Source organism: Sphaerodactylus townsendi, linkage group LG01, assembly GCF_021028975.2.
Source record: "Sphaerodactylus townsendi isolate TG3544 linkage group LG01, MPM_Stown_v2.3, whole genome shotgun sequence".
NCBI lineage: Eukaryota > Metazoa > Chordata > Lepidosauria > Squamata > Sphaerodactylidae > Sphaerodactylus > Sphaerodactylus townsendi.
The window spans coordinates 14,923,224-14,944,160 of NC_059425.1; the positions used below are offsets into that span (position 1 = coordinate 14,923,224).

Below are 20,937 nucleotides of genomic sequence, written 5' to 3' on the forward strand. Positions count from 1 at the left end.
GTGTGTGGGTGGGTGGGTGATTTTCCACCCCCTCCCACATGATGAACTCTGTGCGCGAGTGCCCACAGAGAGGGCTCTGAGTGCCACCTCTGGCACCCGTGCCATAAGTTCGCCACCACTGCCCTACCCCCATGTGCTCAGGGAATCAGAGTGCCAGATTCCTTCCAACCAAGGCACACGAGTTGTTCTGGGCAAATGTGACTCAGCAGATCTTACAATCTGCCTTTGGGCGAAAGGGGCGTCATGTGTGTGAGTGTTACCTGGGTAGAACAGCACCAAAGCTTGCAGCAAGACGTATTCGGCCTCGTGCAGCCTCAGTTTCTTCAGACTGATGTGAAACTTCAGCAGCGGCTCCAGGTAGACCTGCTGGAATCCAGCTGCAAGAGAAGCAAAGTGAACAGGTGGGTGGGTGGCTGCGGGTGGGTTCAGTTTCATGAATTAGTTCAAGAGACACTGTCGAAGGCCACGAAGCCAGGGACACTGGTATAAGCACATAAGAACAAGCCAGCTGGATCAGAGTCCATCTAGTCCAGCTCTCTGCTACTCACAGTGGCCCACCAGGTGCCTTTGGGAGCTCACATGAAGGATGTGAAAGCAATGGCCTTCTGCTGCTGCTGCTCCCGAGTACCTGGTCTGTTAAGGCATTTGCAATCTCAGATCAAAGAGGATCAAGATTGGTAGCCATAAATCGACTTCTCCTCCATAAATCTGTCCAAGCCCCTTTTAAAGTTATCCAGGTTAGTGGCCCTCACCACCTCCTGTGGCAGCATATTCCAAACACCAATCACACGTTGCGTGAAGAAGTGTTTCCTTTTATTAGTCCTAATTCTTCCCCCCAGCATTTTCAATGAATGCCCCCTGGTTCTAGTATTGTGAGAAAGAGAGAAAAAATTCTCTCTGTCAACATTTTCTACCCCATGCATAATTTTGTAGACTTCAATCATATCCCCCCTCTCCAAACTAAAGAGTCCCAAACGCTGCAGCCTCTCCTCATAAGGAAGGTGCTCCAGTCCCTCAATCATCCTCGTTGCCCTTCTCTGCACTTTTTCTATCTCTTCAATATCCTTTTTGAGATGTGGCGACCAGAACTGAACACAGAACTCCAAGTGCGGTCGCACCAAGGCTTTATATAAGGGCTGTTGTGGCTTTTCTGAGCCGCGTGGCTGTGGTCTGGGAGTTTTTGCTCCTAACGTCTTGCCACATCTACGGCTGACATTTTCAGAGGCAAGTCACGTTAAGAGGTGTTTCTTTCTGTGCCAAGTTAGGAGCAAAACCTACCAGACTGTGGCCACGCAGCCCAGAAAACTCCTCCACAGTCTGATGATTCCGGCCGTGAAAGCCTTCAACAATACGTCTTGGGTGTTCTTTGCTGAAATAAAATTTGTTGTCCTGGCCACATGAGGGTGCATTCACACAACAAATCCATGGCTGTGCTGTGGCTTTTGAGGACTTGTGTGAACACTACAAACTATGACAGCTTCTGGAAAGAAAGCAAGGTCAGGCCGTGACCTTCAAAGATGTAGAAGGCTTCCCTGCCCCGCTATTCGTATTTTGGAGCACTTTGGGCTGGCAACCGGAGAAAAATCCATTTTCACGATGTGCATCTTACCGCTTCTATGTAGGGATGGAGTGCTGTCCGTAGAGGGAGAGTAGCATGGTGTAGTGGTTAGCAGCTAAGGACTCTAATCTGGGGAACTGTGCTTCATTCTCCATCCCTTCCCTCTAATCTGGTGAACCAGGTTTGATTCCCCACTCTTCCACGTGAAGCCTGCTGGGTAACCTTGGGCCAGTCACAGTTCTCTCTGAACTCTCCCAGCCCCGCCTACATTGTTGTGAGGAAGTTTGGAAAGTGATTGTGAGCCGCTTTGGACACCTCAAAGGTAAGAACATAAGAACATAAGAACTAGCCTGCTGGATCAGACCAGAGTCCATCTAGTCCAGAACTCTGCTACTTGCAGTGGCCCACCAGGTGCCTTTGGGAGCTCACATGCAGGAGGTGAAAGCAATGGCCGCCTGCTGCTGCTCCTGAGCACCTGGTCTGCTAAGGCATTTGCAATCTGAGATGGAGGAGTTTGGATTTATATCCCCCCTTTCTCTCCTGCAGGAGACACAAAGGGGCTTACAATCTCCTTGCCCTTCCCCCCTCAAAACAAACACCCTGTGAGGTAGGTGGGGCTGAGAGAGCTCCGAGAAGCTGTGACTAGCCCAAGGTCACCCAGCTGGCGTGTGTGGGAGTGTACAGGCTAATCTGAATTCCCCAGATAAGCCTCCACTGCTCAGGCGGCAGAGCGGGGAATCAAACCCGGTTCCTCCAGATTAGATACACGAGCTCTTAACCTCCTACGCCACTGCAGATCAAGGAGGATCAAGATTGGTAGCCATAGATCAGGGGTAGGGAACCTGCGGCTCTCCAGATGTTCAGGAACTACAATTCCCATCAGCCCCTTTCAGCATGGCCAATTGGCCATGCTGAAAGGGGCTGATGGGAATTGTAGTTCCTGAACATCTGGAGAGCCGCAGGTTCCCTACCCCTGCCATAGATCGACTTCTCCTCCAGAAATCTGTCCAAGCCCCTTTTAAAGCTAAAAGGTACAGAAAAAACTGAGTATAAAAACTAACTCTTCTTCTTATATGAGCAAAATTATTTGTGGCTACTGAAGAAGAAAATATAATCCACAACCAGCAAAGCACCACGGAGAGCCCCAGCGGAACCAAGTTAATAACAGCAGCGGAAAATCGCCCCCCTCCACCCTTCGCCCGGGCCTTCCCACAGCTTACATAAGGCACCATCTTGGATGGTGTAGCAGTGTTGACCGCACTCCCACGCGTTGGTTTCTTCGTTGAAGACTGTGTTGAACCGGATCTGGCAGATCTCAAGAGTCGCCCCTTTGAGGAGCGAGATCTGATCTTCGATCAGCAGACTTCTAGTGAGAGACACAGAAAGTTGCAAGCTGTGGAACTAACTCAGCATGGAACCCACTCACTAACCAGGTAAAGCACACAAGCCGTGTGGAGCACTAGCTTCCAGACCTCTGTCCAGTGCTATGTAGATAAAAGTATTAGGGTCACTGACAATCCCTTGTTAGAATCTTTAAAAATTTACGTTTTATTTTTAAAAAAATATTACTGTGTTGAATATGATTAGCTGTTCTGAGCCTGGCCTCTTGAGACGGGAAAGGGCGGGATATCAAGTCACATTAAATAAAAATAAATCCAATCATCAGTTGGTGGGCTGGGATTCTCAAGTGGTCCATCTGCACCCAGGGAAATCATCCTGGCAGTAGTCCCGTGATAACGGCAGATGGAGGGGTAGAGAGAATAAGCAGGAGAGAGAAAAGCAACGCAGAAGAAGAACCTGGACAGTTCATAGTGGGGTCCTTGTTGAAAATCAACTGGGAGAGTTACATTGTGCTGGAAGTTGCTTCCACACTGGGTGTTGCGGTTTGTTTTGGTGCTGCTGAGAAGTGGGTTTTCCACCCTGCTTCTACAGAGAATTGTGTTACCCTCTGATCCCCCTTCTGGTCTTTCTATGATCTTTCTGACAGTGCAGTGTAGTGGTTAAGAGCAGGTGAATTCTAATCTGGAGAACCAGGTTTGATTCCCCACTCCTCCACCTGAGTGGCAGAGGCTTATCCAGTGAACCAGATGTGTTCCACAAGACTCCCACATTCCCCTGCTGGGCTTAATCTTGAGCTAGGTTACAGTTCTCTCTAGAACTCTCCTCCAGCCCCACCTGTCTCCCAAGTGTGTCTGTTGTGTGTTGAAGGGTTGGTTGTAAGCCACCCGAATGGAAAAAAAAAAAAGACCAGACTCCTGACCCATTCCACCAGTATCATTTCCATTTTCCCTTCCCTATCCTCTGTGGCTACTGTCCCTGCCCTACCTGAACCTCTTCTTTAAAAATTATAAATTTTCATATCACTGCAGTGTGGCGTAGTGGTGAAGGTGTCAGACTAGGGTCTGGGGGAGCCCAGGTTCGAATCTCCCCTCTGCCATGGAACTTGCTGTGGTGACCTTGGCAGCTCTGGTCAGGCATTTCCTCTCAGCCCTGACCCCGGGTAAGTATTCGGACGGGAGACGCCCAAGGAATACCAGGGTGGCAATGGTCAGCCACAAAACCAACTCTGAACGTCCTTGAGTCTTCGAGGCCTAGAGCTGGGGAGGCGAACCTTTGTCTGTCTCCGGCCATGTGTTGGGCTCATACTTCCCATTCAGCCCTGCCACTTGGTGTGGTCTCCATGGTCCTGGCAGGGGTCTGATGGGAATTGTAGTCCATAACATCTGGAGTGCCAAAGGTTCACCACCAATGGCCCTAGAGAGTTGTTGTAAAGTTCAAGGTGACCATCTGGGGATGTGGTCACCAAGAAAACCAGGATGGGCGGAAGGGAGGAGCTGCACGTTGACAGCCACAGGAGCTGCCTTCTGGGGTGCTCCTGCTTCCTCGCCCCTGTCACAGGGCGGGAAACAGGGGCTCCTTTCCTGTGTGCAGTAAGGCGCTCCCTGCTAAGCTGCGCTGGAGGTTGCCGTGACTGCCTCATGCTCTAGAAGGCAGTGTGCCTTTCCAAAACCCGGGATATTCGAAAACCTGCAGGGACGGGATGTTGTTTCAAGACGGGACTGTCCCGCCAAAAGCGGGACGTCTGGTCAGCCTACATAAGTCAGCTGTGACCCGACAGCAAAACATTAAAAGCATTTATTCTGATTTGTCGTGGCTGGTTTTTAAAAACTCTGAAAAATCCCCCCTAAGCAGCTTAGGAGAGATGACTGGCACAGGAAATCAGGGCAAGGAAAATGCAGCGGGGGGTCCCTTATCCGCAGCAAAGGGAAAACTCCACAGAAATGGCTATAAAATAGCTCAGTGGCAGAACTTCTATTTTGTAAGCAGAAGTTTCCAAGTTCAGTCCCCGGCACCTCCGGTTGAAAATGTCTCCCTGAGGCTTTGGACAGCTGCTGCCCATTGGAGGAGGATGATTCTGGCCTAGAACAGCCAGGATGAGTCAGAAATGTGCAGTTTTCAAGCTGTTGTGGGGGTGGGGTGGGGGTCAGGCCCTCTGAAACATGCTTCTTTCGGGCTTCTGCATCAAGTGCCAGGTCATGCGGAAAGTCTGCCCTACAGCTGCGCTTGGCCCTTCCTGCGCTTTGACGTCACGTGAGTCATTTTGATCCACGGTGGTGGCATATACATTGCAGTGCCCTTGAACGAACCTTGTGCGCCCTCTGAAGTTAATCTCCAGGGTTGTTAATTAATAATTAAGTGCCGTCAAGCTGCAGTGGAGTCCTGCGACCCCTCATGGGGCTTTCAGGGCCTGAGATGAGCAGAGGTGGTTTGCCACTGCCCGTCTCTGTAAAGCAACCATCATACAATATGCCACATTTCTATGCTCCTGGATTATTCGTGCTCCGTTTTATGTATGTATGTATTTATTTAATTTGTTTGTACCCCAGCTTTCCACTTAACTGGGACTTTCAGCAATTTGTATCGTTCTCCTCTCCTCCATTTTATCCTCACAACGACCCTGTTGGGTAGGTTAGTCTAAGAATGTGGGACTGGCCCAAGGACTGGCCTCCCTCCCTTGCATGCCACCCCTCCCCCTCCCTCCCCTTTGCCGCCCCTCCCTCCCTCCTCCCCCTCCTTGTAACATGCCACCCTCCCCTCCCTCTCTTGCATGCCACCCCTCCCCTCCCTCCCCCTCCACCCCTCCCTGCCCTCCCTCCTTCCCCTCCCTCCCCTTGCATGCCACTCCCCTCCCTCCCTTGCATGCCACCCCTCCCCTCCCTCCCCCTTGCCACCCCTCCCTGCCCTCCCCCTCCTTCCCCTCCCTCCCTTGCATGCCACTCCTCCCCTTCCCTCCCTTGCATGCCACCCCTTTCCCTCCCTCCCCCTTGCCACCCCTCCCCTCCCCGCCCTCCCCCTCCTTCCCCGCCCTCCCCCTCCCTCCCTTGCATGCCTCCCCTCCCTCCCCCTTGCCACCCCTCCCTGCCCTGCCCTGCCCTCCCCCTCCTTCCCCTCCCTCTCCCCCTCCCTTGCATGCCACCCCTCCCCTCCCTCCCTCCCTTGCCTGCCACCCCACCCCTGCCCTCCCCTCCCTCCCCTCCCCCTCCCTTGCATGCCACCCCTCCCCCTCCCTCCCTCCTTGCCACCCCTCTCCTCTCCTCCCCACCCTCCCCTCTCCCTCCCTCCCCCCTTGCCACCCCTCCCTCCCCTCCCTTTCCCTCCGCTAGGGTGGGTGGGCCATGTCCCCTCCCTTGCCTGCCACCCCTCACTCTGTCCCCTCCCTTGCCTGCCATCCCCTCCCTTGCCTGCCACCCCTCACTCTGTCCCCTCCCTTGCCTGCCATCCCCTCCCTTGCCTGCCACCCCTCACTCACTCACTCCCCTCACTCACTCCCCTTCCCCTGTTTCCCAGGGGAGTAGAGAGTGTCACGAACAAGCCTAGTTATCTACCAAGCGTGTGAAAACGTTAAAGCGAGATCAAGGGAAGAATGCGCCATTACCGCAGTGGGAACATATAGCAGGCAAAGCACATATATCTAAAAGCAGCTACACTGACAGGAACGCCTCTCAATCACCGAGATGCAATCACCGTCTACGCTTTGTGGAGCTGGCGCATGGAGTGAGGAACGCGTCTCAATCAACTGGGTGCCGCCCCTGACGTCCTGCCAGCCGTGCAAAAAAACGGGTAACTGAAAATCCCGGCTCGGGTGAGGAAACCAAAGGGCCGGAGCGAATCTAACCTAAAAGTCGGTATGGCCTTGGCGAACTGGATGACCTGCTGGATCATGAAGGTGCTGAGGTCGGCAAAGAGCGGCAGCAGGGAGAAGACGTCCGGGAGGACCTCCTCCGGGTAGCTCTCCAGGTGGTCTTGCGTTCCAAGCGGGCAGTGGGGAGGGGCGGCGGGGTCCTGGGGGCTCCAAGACTTCGGGCCGTGGATGTACAGGCGCACTGGAGGCTGGAGGGAGAGGCTGGTTAAAGAGGAGACAGACGAGTGGACGGCTCTTGATAAACACAGGCCCCTGTCAAGTGGCTAGCCCTTATGAGAAATGGGCAGAAGCGTTAAAAGCAGGGGCAGAGAACTGCCTCTGAAGAGGTTTTATGAACTGGAAGAGAGTCGTTTTACTCCCTCCCCACCCCTTCCTCCTCTGAAATCAATGCGTAACAAATTACAGTCAAAGGCGGTGTGGGCAGGCAGGCTAATAACAGCTACTTATAAATATTACCATTGCAACAGGTCGTTTCCCCCTCTGGTTCCAAAGAATATAAGCCGGCCCTGAAGGATTCCTTTGCTAAGGTGGCTGTTTGAGCATATCCATGAATGTTAAATACCAGCGTGTGTGATTAATTTCTATGATGGTATTTATGGATTGTTGCGACTGGGCTGTTAAAGGTGCCCAGCTATATTTTTCCTGGCTGGAAAAAAAGGTGGGACGAAATCAGCTACAGAGAAGTCTCCATCCAAAGCAACCTGGCTTCAGTCCTGCAGAGACGGCTCCTACAGCTACATCCCATAGCAAAAATTGAAAAACCCAAGGGAAAGAAGGGCTCGGATGAGCCAGTCATGGTCGTGGGCTTGGAAGGCTTTGAAAAAAGGGGTTGGGTCGATTTGTGGAGGACACATCTATGATTGGCTATTAGTTGTGATGGCCAAATGGTACCTCCGGCTTCTGAGATGCTGCAAGAGGTCAGGGAGGCATTGAAGAAGAAGAAGAAGAAGAAGAAGAAGAAGAAGAAGAAGAAGAAGAAGAAGAAGAAGAAGAAGAAGAAGAAGAAGAAGAAGAAGAAGAAGAAGAGGAGGAGGAGGAGGAGGAGGAGGAGGAGGAGGAGGAGGAGGAGGAGGAGGAGGAGGAGGAGGAGGAGGAGGCGGCGGCGGCGGCGGAGGCGGAGGCGGAGGCGGAGGCGGAGGCGGAGGCGGAGGCGGAGGCGGAGGAGGAGGAGGAGGAGGTGGAGGTGGAGGTGGAGGTGGAGGTGGAGGTGGAGGAGGAGGAGGAGGTGGAGTTTGGATTTATATCCCCCCTTTCTCTCCTGCAGGAGACTCAAAGGGGCTTACAATCTCCTTGCCCTTCCCCCCTCACAACAAACACCCTGTGAGGTGGGTGGGGCTGAGAGAGCTCCGAGAAGCTGAGACTAGCCCCAGGTCACCCAGCTGGCGTGTGTGGGAGTGCACAGGCTAATCTGAATTCCCCAGATAAGCCTCCACAGCTCAGGCGGCAGAGCAGAGAATCAAACCCAGTTCCTCCAGATTAGATACACGAGCTCTTAACCTCCTACGCCACTGCTGCTCCTGGCGCCAATGGGCCCTGCTGGTGGGCTTCCTTGTGGCATCTCTAGGGAAAATGTAGCCCAGTGAAAATTTGAGTTCTCCCCCCAGATGGGCCGCTGTGTTCCCCCCCCCCCCATGACCAAACAACTTTTTTTGCACTAGGTCTTGAAGTCAGTTTATTGACTGGGGGGAGGAGGAGGAGGAGGGGGGGAGCAATTTTTCACCCCCACGTGACAAAATGGTTGCAGTCTGGGGACATTTGACCCCATATGTCCCCCTAGGTGGTACGCCCCTGGGCATCTCAGAGGCCACCCTTGGAAACACACTGCTGGTCGCAAGTCAGACCCAGCAAGACTTGTCTTATGTTTTTATGAGCAAGTGGCGCTGGTGGGCATCAGAGAGCCCACCAACATTATACAGGGCAGCACTCACTTTTCAAAAGGTGGGTGGGGCTCTTGCTCAGCGCAGCTTCTGATTGGCCATTGAAGATCTGATGGGCTATGCAGATTAAAATGTTTGCTCAGGTGGCATCGGGCATCACAATGTCAGCTTGCGTCTGTATCTCGCTCCTCTTTCCCAATGTCTTTAAAGTACCCCTCCTCTTCACTGCATTTGGATTTCCCCTGTGTGCGCGGCCCTACCTCCTTTTGGCAGACATTTTTTGGTAGTGCCCATCACCCTGCATCAGAATTCCAAAAGTACCCACAGGCTCAAAAAGGTTATAGAGAAGTGGTGGCGAACCTATGGCACTCCAGATGTTCATGGACTACAATTCCCATCAAGAGCCAAGTTAGAGGAACACAGATGTGCAGGAGTCTCTTGCTGCAGTCCCCAAAACAACAGCTGCAGGCGTTTCCACATTCTTAATTTCCTCACCTCTACATTCCCATTTCTATTTTTCCCCCACTTTTGCACAGTTTTTTGATCTCTCTGCTGATCAATCTGACACAAGGCAGCTTGAAATGCCGTGTATCTTCCTACAGATTTAAACTGCAGGTTTTTATGCTACATTTAAAGCTGCTTTATGTCACATGGACCACTAGAGGGAGCAAAACGCATATAGAACTGGGGGGAAAAACCGCCGAAACATGAATTTAGAAAGGAGGTAACTGAGAATGCAGAACAGCCGGACCACTGCTACTGATTTATTTATTAGTAATTTACTATTAACTTCATTTTTAGACCACTTTTCTCACTGGGACGCCAGGCGAACGACACGATATAAGAGCTATTCAGTCAGCGAGCAAATTACAAAATGTGATTGTAAAAAATGTGATTTTTAAAAATGGACCAATGTATTGTCGAAGGCTTTTGTGCCAGAATTGCATTTGCGTTCTTATTTGCAACCACGCTTCCAAGTCCATTTGCAAATGCAACTGTAAACAAAGTCCTCCCAGGCCCCTTCCGCACATGCAGAATAATGCACATTCAACCCACTTTCACAATTGTTTGAAAGTGGATTTTGCTACTCCGCACAGTGAAATCCAGCTTCAAAGTGCATTGAAAGTGGATTGAAAGTGCATTATTCTGCATGTGCGGAAGGGGCCCCAGACACGTGCAAATATGCCTCACCCCGCTGCGAGGTGGACAAAACGTATACCCCACCACACAATCACTGCACACTGTGCCTCGGAGAGAAACACACATCACCCGGACATGCCTCTGAAGATGCCAGCCATAGATGCGGGCGAAACGTTAGGAGCAAAACTACCAGCCTATGGCCACACAGCCTGGAAAATCCACAACAGCCAGTATCACTGCAAAGATCCTTAATAAAATAATGCAAAGTTCCAGGTCCAGGTTCGAGGCAACTTCAATTAAAAGGATCGGGTCGTAGGTGACGTGAAAGATGCTCTTTGATATCAGAGTGCCACCGGCTGCCAGACAAGGGGTTTGATTCTGTCCAATTCTGCAGATATTGCCCCAGTAGCTCACCTGATAGTGGATGAATTGGGAAAAACTGGAATCAAAGTGCTTCTTGTGTGCCTCCATCAGGATCTCAATCAGTTGCTCTTGCTCCGTGGTTAATCTGGGCTCCTCGGGTGGCTCCAACCCCACCGGGGGACTCAGTTCTGGATGCTGCTTCTGCTGCCGCACCGCCCGGCGCAGCTGCAAGGCCTTCTCTGACATGATCACTAGAGCAGAACAGAAAGATGTTGCTCAAAAGCATGTCGATCTGGCACCTGCCCCACCAAGCCCAGCTCCACAGGGTGTTTATTTTCATGTAAAGCCTGACCCAAAATGTAGAATGCCGGAGGGGAGATGCACATCTTCAAAAGGACATCTGTGCCATTCAGAAATGTGCAGTCCCCAAAGAACATCTATGGCCGTTCCAAAATTCAAACACACCTGCATCGCTGCTATCAAAATGTCCAGTTCTGAGGAGTCCTTTCTTCTTTGAGTAGGTTTCTATATGTCATGGAATGTGACTTAAATTTGAGTCCTGTAGGACCTAAGAGACTAACAAGCAGGGCTGCCAATCTCCAGGTGGCACTATGGCATTATATCCTGGTAGCACTCCATGAACTCCAGGTAGCACTATGGCATTATATCCTGGTAGCACTCCATGTGCTCCAGGTAGCACTATGGCATTATGTCCTGGTAGCACTCCATGAGCTCCAGGTAGCACTATGGCATTATGTCCTGGTAGCACTCCATGAGCTCCAGGTAGCACTATGGCATTATATCCTGGTAGCACTCCATGAGCTCCAGGTAGCACGATGGCATTATATCCTGGTAGCACTCCATGAGCTCCAGGTGGCACTATGGCATTATATCCTGGTAGCACTCCATGAGCTCCAGGTAGCACTATGGCATTATATCCTGGTAGCACTCCATGAACTCCAGGTAGCACGATGGCATTATATCCTGGTAGCACTCCATGAGCTCCAGGTGGCACTATGGCATTATATCCTGGTAGCACTCCATGAGCTCCAGGTAGCACTATGGCATTATATCCTGGTAGCACTCCATGAACTCCAGGTAGCACTATGGCATTATATCCTGGCAGCACTCCATGAACTCCAGGTAGCACTATGGCATTATATCCTGTTAGCAACCCATGAACTCCAGGTAGCACTGTGGCATTATATCCCGGTAGCACTCCATGGTCTCCAGGTAGCACTATGGCATTATATCCTGGTAGCAATCCATGAACTCCAGGTAGCACTATAGCAGTGATGGCGAACCTTTTCGAGACCGAGTGGCCAAAGTGCAACCCACTTATTTATCACAAAGTGACAACATGGCAATTTAACCTGAATACTGAGGTTTTAGTTTAGAAAAAACGGTTGGCTCCGAGGCGTGGGTTACTCAGGAGTAAGCTTGGTGGTAGTGCGTGGCTTTGGTTTGAAGCAACTGTGCAACTATTCCAATGGGTGAATCACGACCCTAGGAGGGTTTACTCAGAAGCAAGCCCCATTGCCAGCAACCAAGCTTACTTCCAGGTAAAGGATCACACTTTAGTTCTTCGCATGAAAATTAGTGGGGTTTAACAGCACTTAACAGGGTTACCTACACTGCTTCCCCCAAACTAGGTCTTAGGTTTAATGCTAATAATTGAGCCCAACGGCCAGCCTAGATGTGTGGGGGGGGGGGGACTCTGTTTGCGCGTGCCCACAGAGAGGGCTCTGAGTGCCACCTCTGGCACCCGTGCCATAGGTTCGCCACCACTGCACTATAGCATCATATCCTGCTGAAGTTCCTCCCCTCCCCAAACACCACCCCTCCTGGGCTCCACCCCCCAAACCTCCAAGTATTTTCCGACCCAGAGCTGACAACACCACCAACAAGAGTTTAAGCACATAACCTATCAGGAATCAAAGCTCCCTTTGCCAGACAAAAGCACTGACTCTCAAAACCTTATGCCCTGAAGCTCTTGTTGGTCTCTCAGGATCTACCGATCTCAAACCTAAGGCCCATTATGCATGCAGAGCTTTCTGCAATGCTCCCAGGCCTGCAGTGCCTTCATGGTGGGATCTCCTTGCATTTCCTTGTTTGAACACAAGGAGGTAGCCCACTGCCTGCCACTCGGCTGGCGCGCTTGCCTGCTCCCACTTCCGGGTTGCTCCCCCATCAAAAGTCAAGAGCGAAGGTTGCCTTTCTTGTTTTTTTTAAAGCCCTTTAAATGTGATGTCAATATTCCTTATACCAATATTGCGCAGGGTGCTCTAATTGTTTTTGAATTTTGGGGGAAAATGCTGGCCATCGATCCCTGTGAGGAATCTGTGGGGAAGGTCCCCCGCGATTCCTTGCAGGGATCTACGGCCAACATTTCCCAAAAATACAATAGCAACAAAAGAAGCCTGCACAATATTGATAAAAGGAATACTAATATCACACTTAAAGGGCTTTTAAAAAAACAAAAAAGGCAACCTTTGCGCTTAGCTTTTGAAGGAGAGAGACCCGGAGGGATCATTGGGGTCTCCCCCTCTTGCTAACGGAGGGGTTTCTGGGATCTGTGTCATTGCAGCTTGGTTGGCATCAGTACAGAAATCTGTGTCTTGTAAGAAGAAGAGTTGGATTTATATCCCCCCTTTCTCTCCTGTAAGGAGATTCAAAGGGGCTTACAAACTCCTCCCCCCCCCACAACAAACACCCTGTGAAGTATGTGGGGCTGAGAGAGCTCCAAAGAACTGTGACTAGCCCAAGGTCATCCAGGTGGCGTGTGTTGGGAGTGCACAGGCTAATCTAGTTCCCCAGGTAAGCCTCCACAGCTCAAGTGGCAGAGCAGGGAATCAAACCCGGTTCTCCAGATTAGAGTGTACTTGCTCTTAGCCACTACATCATGCTGGCTCCCATACCCTCGCTGCAGAGCAGAGCGCCAGTGTATAATCGGCCTAAGTTTTTACTGATTCTGATTGTTGGCCCCCAGGTTGTAATTTTATTTGTGGCCTGGTGGTGGCAGTGGAGAGCAAGCCCAATTTGTGAAAGGGAACCGCTCAGATGAAGCAGGAGAGCAGAGAATCCCTTATTGTGGACTAGCAGATTGAGATCTGGGCCAGCTGAGTAAATCCCTCATCCCCTGGAGTAGCAGTCCGGGTCTCTGGGGTCATTTCATCTGGGCGTGATCCAGAGATGAGACTCTGAAAGAGCAGCCCGGTTCATAACATAACACCGCCCAGAGCCCCTAGAGGATGGGGCGGTATAAAAGTTTAATAAATAAATAAAAAAAATAAAAAAATAAGGGGGAACGGTGGCCCGTTAGATGCTCTCCTCCTGGGGATTTGTAGATCTAAGGGCGGTGTTTGGAATTGCAGCCAGTAACGAACTGGAAGCCAGTGGAAAGACTTCACGTGTGAAATATATTCTGAAGGCCTTCTTCTTGATGTGATTGCTAACACTCCCCCCTAGATCAGGAATCTACTGGAATCAAAATCAGTCTTGCGGCCACTCCCCTAATAATCTGGTAGAGTTTGTGTCGTCTCAGCCTTCAGTGGCCATTCTTCCTGGTGCCAGTGGCTGTCCTGCATGTGAACGAGGGGGGAATGCCCATTAGGTACATTTTGGGAGAAATCCTGCTGGGCTGTCAGTCAGAGGGACTGCCCCTCCACCATTGGGACCACCCTAGACCCGAGTTAGGCCAGATGTGTCTTGCACGGGGCAGCTAGCAGACTCACCACTGCAAATCACCACTCCTCACCCCCCTCTTCTTCCCACCAGTGTGATGTAGTGGTTAAGAGCAGGTGGATTCTAATCTGGAGAACCGGGTTTGATTTCCCACCACCTGACTGGTGGAGACTTGTCTGGTGAACCAGCTGTGTCTTCGCGCTCCTACATTCCTGCTGGGTGACCTTGGGCTAGTCACAGTTTTCTCAGAACTCTCTCAGCCCCACTTACTTCACCAGGTGTCTGTTGTGGGGAGAGGAAGGGAAAGGAGCTTGTAGGTCACCTTGAGCCTCCTCAGCAGTGGCGTAGGAGGTTAAGAGCTTGTGTATCTAATCTGGAAGAACCGGGGTTGATTCCCCGCTCTGCCGCCTGAGCTGTGGAGGCTTATCTGGGGAATTCAGATTAGCCTGTGCACTCCCACACACGCCAGCTGGGTGACCTTGGGCTAGTCACAGCTTCTCGGAGCTCTCTCAGCCCCACCTACCTCACAGGGTGTTTGTTGTGAGGGGGGAAGGCCAAGGAGAATGTCAGCCCCTTTGAGTCTCCTGCAGGAGAGAAAGGGGTGATATAAATCCAAACTCCTCCTCCTCCTCCTTCTTACAGGAGAGAAAAGTGGGGTATAAATCCAAAACTCTCTCTCTCTTTCTCACCTCCCATTGGGGAGTCGGGCCTTTTTTCTTGGGTGGTTTGCATCTGCCCCTGGATGTCAACGTGAGAAATTTATTTTAATAATTATTTATTTTAATAACTATTTTAATAATTACTAATTTATTTTAATAAATTATTTTAATAATAATTAATTTTAATAATTATTTATTGACTTCATTTGTGTCCCGCCTTTCTCCCCAGTGGGGGTTCAAGGCAGCTTAAACCATTCTCCTCTCCTCCATTTTGTCCCCACAACAGCCCTGTGAGGTAGGTCAGGCGGAGAGGATGCGATTGGCCCAAGGCCGCCCAGCGAGCTTCCACGGCAAGAGTGCGGATTTGAAGCTGTTTCTCCCCGATCCTAGTCCGACACTCTTAACCACGACTCCACAAGAACTCTCTGAAGCAGGCAAGGAAAAGGACCCGGATGGACAGTAAGGGCTCCGTTCACTCCCAGCCGTCGCAACTGGCACCCCCTGCTGGACTTGTTCTATTGTTGGCTGGTCTCACCAGGCACTGCTCAAAAAGGTTCAGATATGGGAAGAAGAGCTGCTGCCATAGCCGAAGCAAGGGAAAGAAGCAACCCTGGAGACATGGTGTTGTGGGTTTTCCGGGTTGTATGGCCGTATTCCAGCAGCGTTTTCTCCTGACGTTTCGCCTGCATCTGTGGCTGGCATTTTCAGAGGATCCTCTGAATGGATGGCCCTGGTGGTCTCTTCCAACTCTATGATTGTACCATGATGGTACAATCATAGAGCTGGATTTGCTTGTCCACAGTAGGAGTACCCAACACTGCATCAAGGTGCTGCTGCTGCGTCGCCTTCCCTTTCGCACCGACGTGTTTCCTTTTCTTCCTCGCGCCTGCTCCTCTGCTAGGGCTGGACGTCTGATCAGGATTCTGCAGGGGCTGCCTGCTAATTGATCCTCTGAAGATGCCAGCCACAGATGCAGGCGAAACGTCAGGAGAAAATGCTACCGGAACACGGCCATACAGCCCGGAAAACCCACACCACCCTGGCGATTCTGGCTGTGAAAGCCTCCGACGATACCTAGAGATGTGGTTTTTCAGCTGCATTCTGAATCAGTGGAAGATTCTGAGCAGTCCTCAAGGGCAGCCCTGTGTGCAGCATCCTGCAGCAGTCTAGACCAAAGGTCACTAATGCGTTGACAACCATGGCAAATTCTACACCCCCTCGTCTCCTGGCAGAGGCGTACTGGGGGGTAAACGGCGCCCGGAGACAAATTGTCTCCAGGATTCCCCCAGGCTCTGCCCCCCCACCACCCCAGCTGCACCCCTGATGCCCCAGGCTCCATCCCCCACTGCCCTCAACCCCGCCCATGTCACCATGGACATGGGCAAGGTCTAGGGTGCCCACCTCCCCCTCCAGACTCCCTCTGCCGGCTGGGCTCCCCAGGAGTTGTCCAGGGGTGCTGAGGTTGAGGAGGCAATCTCTCGAGGCAGCAGGAAGTCCTGCTGCCTCGTTTTTGCGTGCCTCGACTGGCAGGGAAGGGGTCGAAGCGCGCGAAAATGACGAGGCAGCAGGACTTCCTGGTCACATGGGGGGCCGATTCTGCGCCCCCCAGGTGACCAGAAGAGTGGCGCCCCTTGTCCCTAGGTAGATACGCCACTGTCTCCTGGGCCCACGCTTTGCTTGTCCACGGCAGGAGCGGCCAACACTGCATCAAGGTGCCGCTGCTGCGTCGCCTCCCCTTTCGCACCGACCTTCCCTGTGCGTGCGTGTTTCCTTTCCTTTCCCGCACCTGGTCCTCTGCTAGGGCTGGAAGTCTGATCAGGATTCTGCAGGGACCGCCCGCTAATTGAATTGCGAGCCCCCCCTCTTCGCAGTGCCCGCTGGTCGAAGCTCCTTAATGGGATTCTGCACAGGGGTCAGGTGTGAGTGAGCGGTGGCAGCTGGCGTGCGGCACGGATCTGGATTGTGTTTCTCCCCCCACCCCACCCCCACCCCCCCAGCACTCAGCAGCTAAACAGAAGGCGGACTGCAGCATGGCACGGCCCACCAAAGTTAAGACTGCAATGCATCACCGTTCGCGCCTCTCGCACACGGCTCTTTCCCCCCACAGCCTGTTTTCTCTCGACACTGCTCTGAGGTGCAGGATCAGCCGCTGTTTCCCCCCACCCTCACCCCATGAGGGGTTTCTGTTCAGGGTCCCCTTCCGATCTGGCTTTGTCTGCTTTATTAGGGAGGGAAATCTGCTACCGTGAAAGGAAGAGAAGAATCTCTGATCTGATCTGGTTCTCTCATTCCCACCCATTAACACAGCCTGACCCTGTTGGGCAGCCGATGCAGAGGAGAGCTGGCAGGGCGGCCTCATCCATCCAGCTCTCTGGCACGGTGTGTGGCTCCCCGAGGAGACGATGCGGCTTTGGCTGACAACCGCCGCCTCCTCTCCCTCTCCGCCCCGTCTTGCAGCTGCTCCCTCCTCGCCAAAGACTGCTTTAGAGCAAACAAGCGAAAGGATTTCCCGCACATGACATTCAGAGCCCACCCACCGACTGCGAAGGCGGCTGCTGGCAGGAGCAGGGGTGTCCCTAGGGTGGGACAGGAAAGCTTTCAGTCCTGCGGCCCTCTGAGACCCCCCCAAAACCCACAGGGAAGGGTCTCTCTCTCCGCATCTGCTTTTCAGACTGAATGCTGGGGAATCCTGGGTTTCCTTCCTTGTGTTTATATTAAACAATTATCTCCGCTAGGCTTGCATTTTGCTCTGCCTGCAACACCACAGTCAGGGCTGTCAGACAGTGGAATGCGCTCCCGCAGAGAGTGGTGGAGTCTCCTTCTTTGGAGGTTTTCAAACAGAGGCTGGATGACCATCTCTTAGAGGTACTTTGACGGTGTCTTCCTGCCTGGCAGGGGGCTGTATGGCCGTATTCCAGTAGCATTTTCTCCTGACGTTTCGCCTGCATCTGTGGCTGGCATCTTCAGAGGACTCTCTGGCCCTACTGGTCTCTTCCAACTCTATGATTCTACCAGGATGGAGGTGTTGAGAGCCGCTCCCGTCACTGGCCATTGTGGGAGGAGGGGCAAATCCCCTGCGCCACTGCATCTGTGGCTGGCATCTTCAGAGGACTCTCTGGCCCTACTGGTCTCTTCCAACTCTATGATTCTACCAGGATGGAGGTGTTGAGAGCCGCTCCCGTCACTGGCCAGGGAGGAGGGCAAATCCTCGCCTGCATCTGTGGCTGGCATCTTCAGAGGACCCTCTGGCCCTGCTGGTCTCTTCCAACTCTATGATTCTACCAGGATGGAGGTGTTGAGAGCCGCTCCCGTCACTGGCCAGGGAGGAGGGCAAATCCTCGCCTGCATCTGTGGCTGGCATCTTCAGAGGACCCTCTGGCCCTGCTGGTCTCTTCCAACTCTATGGTTCTACCAGGATGGAGGTGTTCAGAGCCGCTCCCATCACTGGCCAGGGAGGAGGGCAAATCCTCGCCTGCATCTGTGGCTGGCATCTTCAGAGGATCCTCTGGCCCCACTGGTCTCTTCCAACTCTATGGTTCTACCAGGATGGAGGTGTTTAGAGCCGCTCCCGTCACTGGCCAGGAGGGACTTCCTCCTGGGAGGCTCCTAACTTCCCTCAAGCTTGACGTCTGTCTGAGATGGACCAGACTGGTCTGGGGGGAATGGAAGGGATGCTTCATGTCCTGGCACTGATGGCAAGGCACAGACAGCCAGAATGGGGCGAGGCAGTTCCACCTAGCCCCGTGGTGGCGAACCTTTGGCACTCCGGATGTTATGGACTACAATTCCCATCAGCCCCTGCCAGCATGGCCAATTGGTAGCCCCGTCAAGCCATCTGTGCGTGGGAAGAACAGAGCATGTCTGCAGGGCGATGCTGGAGGGTTTTAGCCTCCTGCGTGGCCCTCTGGCACAGATGCCAAAAGTAGAATCATAGAGTTGGAAGAGACGACAAGGGCCGTCAAGTCCAACCCCCTGCCATGGAGGAACACACAAATGGCCATCCGACTTCTGTTTAAAAACCTCCAAAGAAAGAGACTCCACCACCCTCCGAGGCAGTGCATTTCACTGTCAAACTGCCCTTACCATCAGAAAGCTCTTCCTAATGTTTAGGTGGAATCTCTTTTCCTGCACCTTGAGTCCATTCCTCCCGGTCCAAGTCTCTGGAGCAGCGGAAAACAAGCTTGCTCCCTCTCCAACGTGGCATCTCTTCAAATATTTAAACACGGCTGTCATGCCACCCCTTAACCTTCTCTTCGATCGCATGAGGAAGTCTGTCGATTAGTTCTAGCGTGGAAGATCTACACGCAGAAACCTGTCGCTGCTGGAACCAAAACCAATTTTGCACAGTTGAATTGGCAAGTTCCTCGTGAGGGAGATGCAGGGTCTGAATATTTTTTAAAATAAAAAAAAACGGCTGTGACATTGGCCTCCCAGCCGCCTTGTTTCCACATAACTGATCTTGACTGCTTCTGCTTGGTTTCTAAAAACACGGCAGCTTCCGACATTTCCACTCAGGCTCAAAGGGTATAGCCCACCCCCCTCTCCAAACAGAGGCATGTCTGGCATAGGGGTTTCAACTCTGGCTTGGCAAATCCCTGGAGATTTGGGGGCAGGATCAAGAGAGGCCTTTCCATTTCTCCTCGACTCAGTGGTATGCCATAGCATCTATCCTCCCCGGGGGAAATGATCTCAGTTATCTGGAACTCAGGCCCCTTCTGCACCTGCAGAATAATGCACTTTCAATCCACTTTCACAACTGTTTGCAAGTGGATTTTGCTATTCCGCACAATAAAATCCAGTTGCAAAGTGCATTGAAAGTGGATTGGAAGTGCATTATTCTGCATTTGCGGAAGGAGCCTCAGTGGTAATTCCAGGAGAACTCTAGCTTTGACCTAGATGATGAAGAAGAAGAGTTTGGATTTATATACCCCCTTTCTCTCCTGTAGGAGACTCAAAGGGGCTTACAATCTCCTTGCCCTTCCCCGCTCACAACAAACACCCTGTGAGGTAGGTGGGGCTGAGAGAGCTCCGAGAAGCTGTGACTAGCCCAAGGTCACCCAGCTGGCGTGTGTGGGAGTGTACAGGCTAATCTGAATTCCCCAGATAAGCCTCCACAGCTCAGGCGGCAGAGCTGGGAATCAAACCCGGTTCCGCCAGACTAGATACATGAGCTCTTAACCTCCTACGCCACTGCTGCTCTGATGGCAACCCTAGTCCAGCATTTGAACAGAGGCTTTCTAGCCCCCAAAGCAAGAATCCTGCTTCTAAACCAACTATCCTCATCGAGATTTTCATATCGAAGAAGAAGAGTTTGGATTTATACCCCACCTTTCTCTCCTGTAAGGAGACTCAAAGCGGCTTACAATCTCCTTTCCCTTCCCCCCCCCCCCCACAACAAACACCTTGTGAGGTAGGTGGGGCTGAGAGAGCTCCAAAGAACTGTGACTAGCCCAAGCTCACCCAACTGACATGTTTTGGAGTGCACAAACTAATCTCGTTCACCAGATAAGCCTCCACAGCTCAAGTGGCAGAGCGGGGCATCAAACCCAGTTCTCCAGATTAGAGTGCACCTGCTCTTAACCGCTGCACCAGGCTGGCTCTCATAATCTTATCGGTCAGAGGATCAATAAACGGCAAACAAGTATCTCGGGAATTCAGCTTGCCACATGAATGATGCATCTTCCCCTGATATGTGCAGCTACAAGAGAGAGAGCGAGGTATGTTTTCAACATGCTGCCAGTTCACGCGGGGCATAAGGCCCGACAGATCTGGGCAGCGCGCACAGCATGAAGCCAGCATTCGTGCCTTACAGCAAACCCCAGAATGCTTTGCAGCGCACAGCGGCTGCACAGCTGAAATAATTCAATGTTGCCTGGGAACAGAAAGTTTGACAACCAGCCGTCCTGGCCGCTGCGCGCACGCACGCTTTCTCAGATCGCCTCAACCTGCAGATCTTGTCTCCCCTCCATCAGCCCGGCGGAAAAGGGAGCCGGGAACCGCCAGCTGGACTTACTGTCTTTCCGCATGCCCGCATCCAGGCATTTCTGGAAGCGACACGCTTGGCACTGTCGGCGCTTGGCTTTGGTGATGGTGCAGCTGCGGTTGAAGGGACAGGTGAACTGGACGCCTTTGATGATGGTCCGTCTGCAAGAGAGGAGGCAGAAACGCAGAGAGTCTTGAGGGTTTGACAGCAAGAGAAGAGCAGAGGCGGTTGACCTCTTGTGGAAGGGGGTCTTCCGCACAAATACTAACTGCGGCTGCTCCTGCTCAGCCCCCAAACCCGACCAAGCTCTGGCCAAACTGGGCTACATTCTCTTTGTTTGCACATTGTGTGGGGAATAAAATGGCCTCCCGCTTATCTACAGCCACCTTTCTTCCCCTTATTTTTTAGTTTCCTGGTTCCAAGTTTTGGTCTTGGCCTGGGTCCATATTTTTATTTTTATGTTTTTGGAA

At 52.2% G+C, this 20,937-nt stretch overlaps 1 protein-coding gene across 3 annotated transcripts in view; it reads right to left on the minus strand.

The window, feature by feature from the left end:
• Positions 1-20,937, minus strand: part of NR1I3 (nuclear receptor subfamily 1 group I member 3) — a 36,173-nt gene that overhangs the window by 5,158 nt on the left and 10,078 nt on the right. For 2 of the 3 annotated variants that reach the window (XM_048511641.1, XM_048511622.1), the window contains exons 3-7: positions 20,498-20,628; positions 10,193-10,392; positions 6,735-6,949; positions 2,779-2,924; positions 261-377 (exon numbers count right to left, since the gene is read on the minus strand). In XM_048511641.1, coding sequence (XP_048367598.1) covers positions 261-377; positions 2,779-2,924; positions 6,735-6,949; positions 10,193-10,392; positions 20,498-20,628 — 809 coding nt within the window. The remainder of the gene's footprint in view (positions 1-260; positions 378-2,778; positions 2,925-6,734; positions 6,950-10,192; positions 10,393-20,497; positions 20,629-20,937) is intronic. The other variant, XM_048511631.1, reaches the window with a different exon arrangement.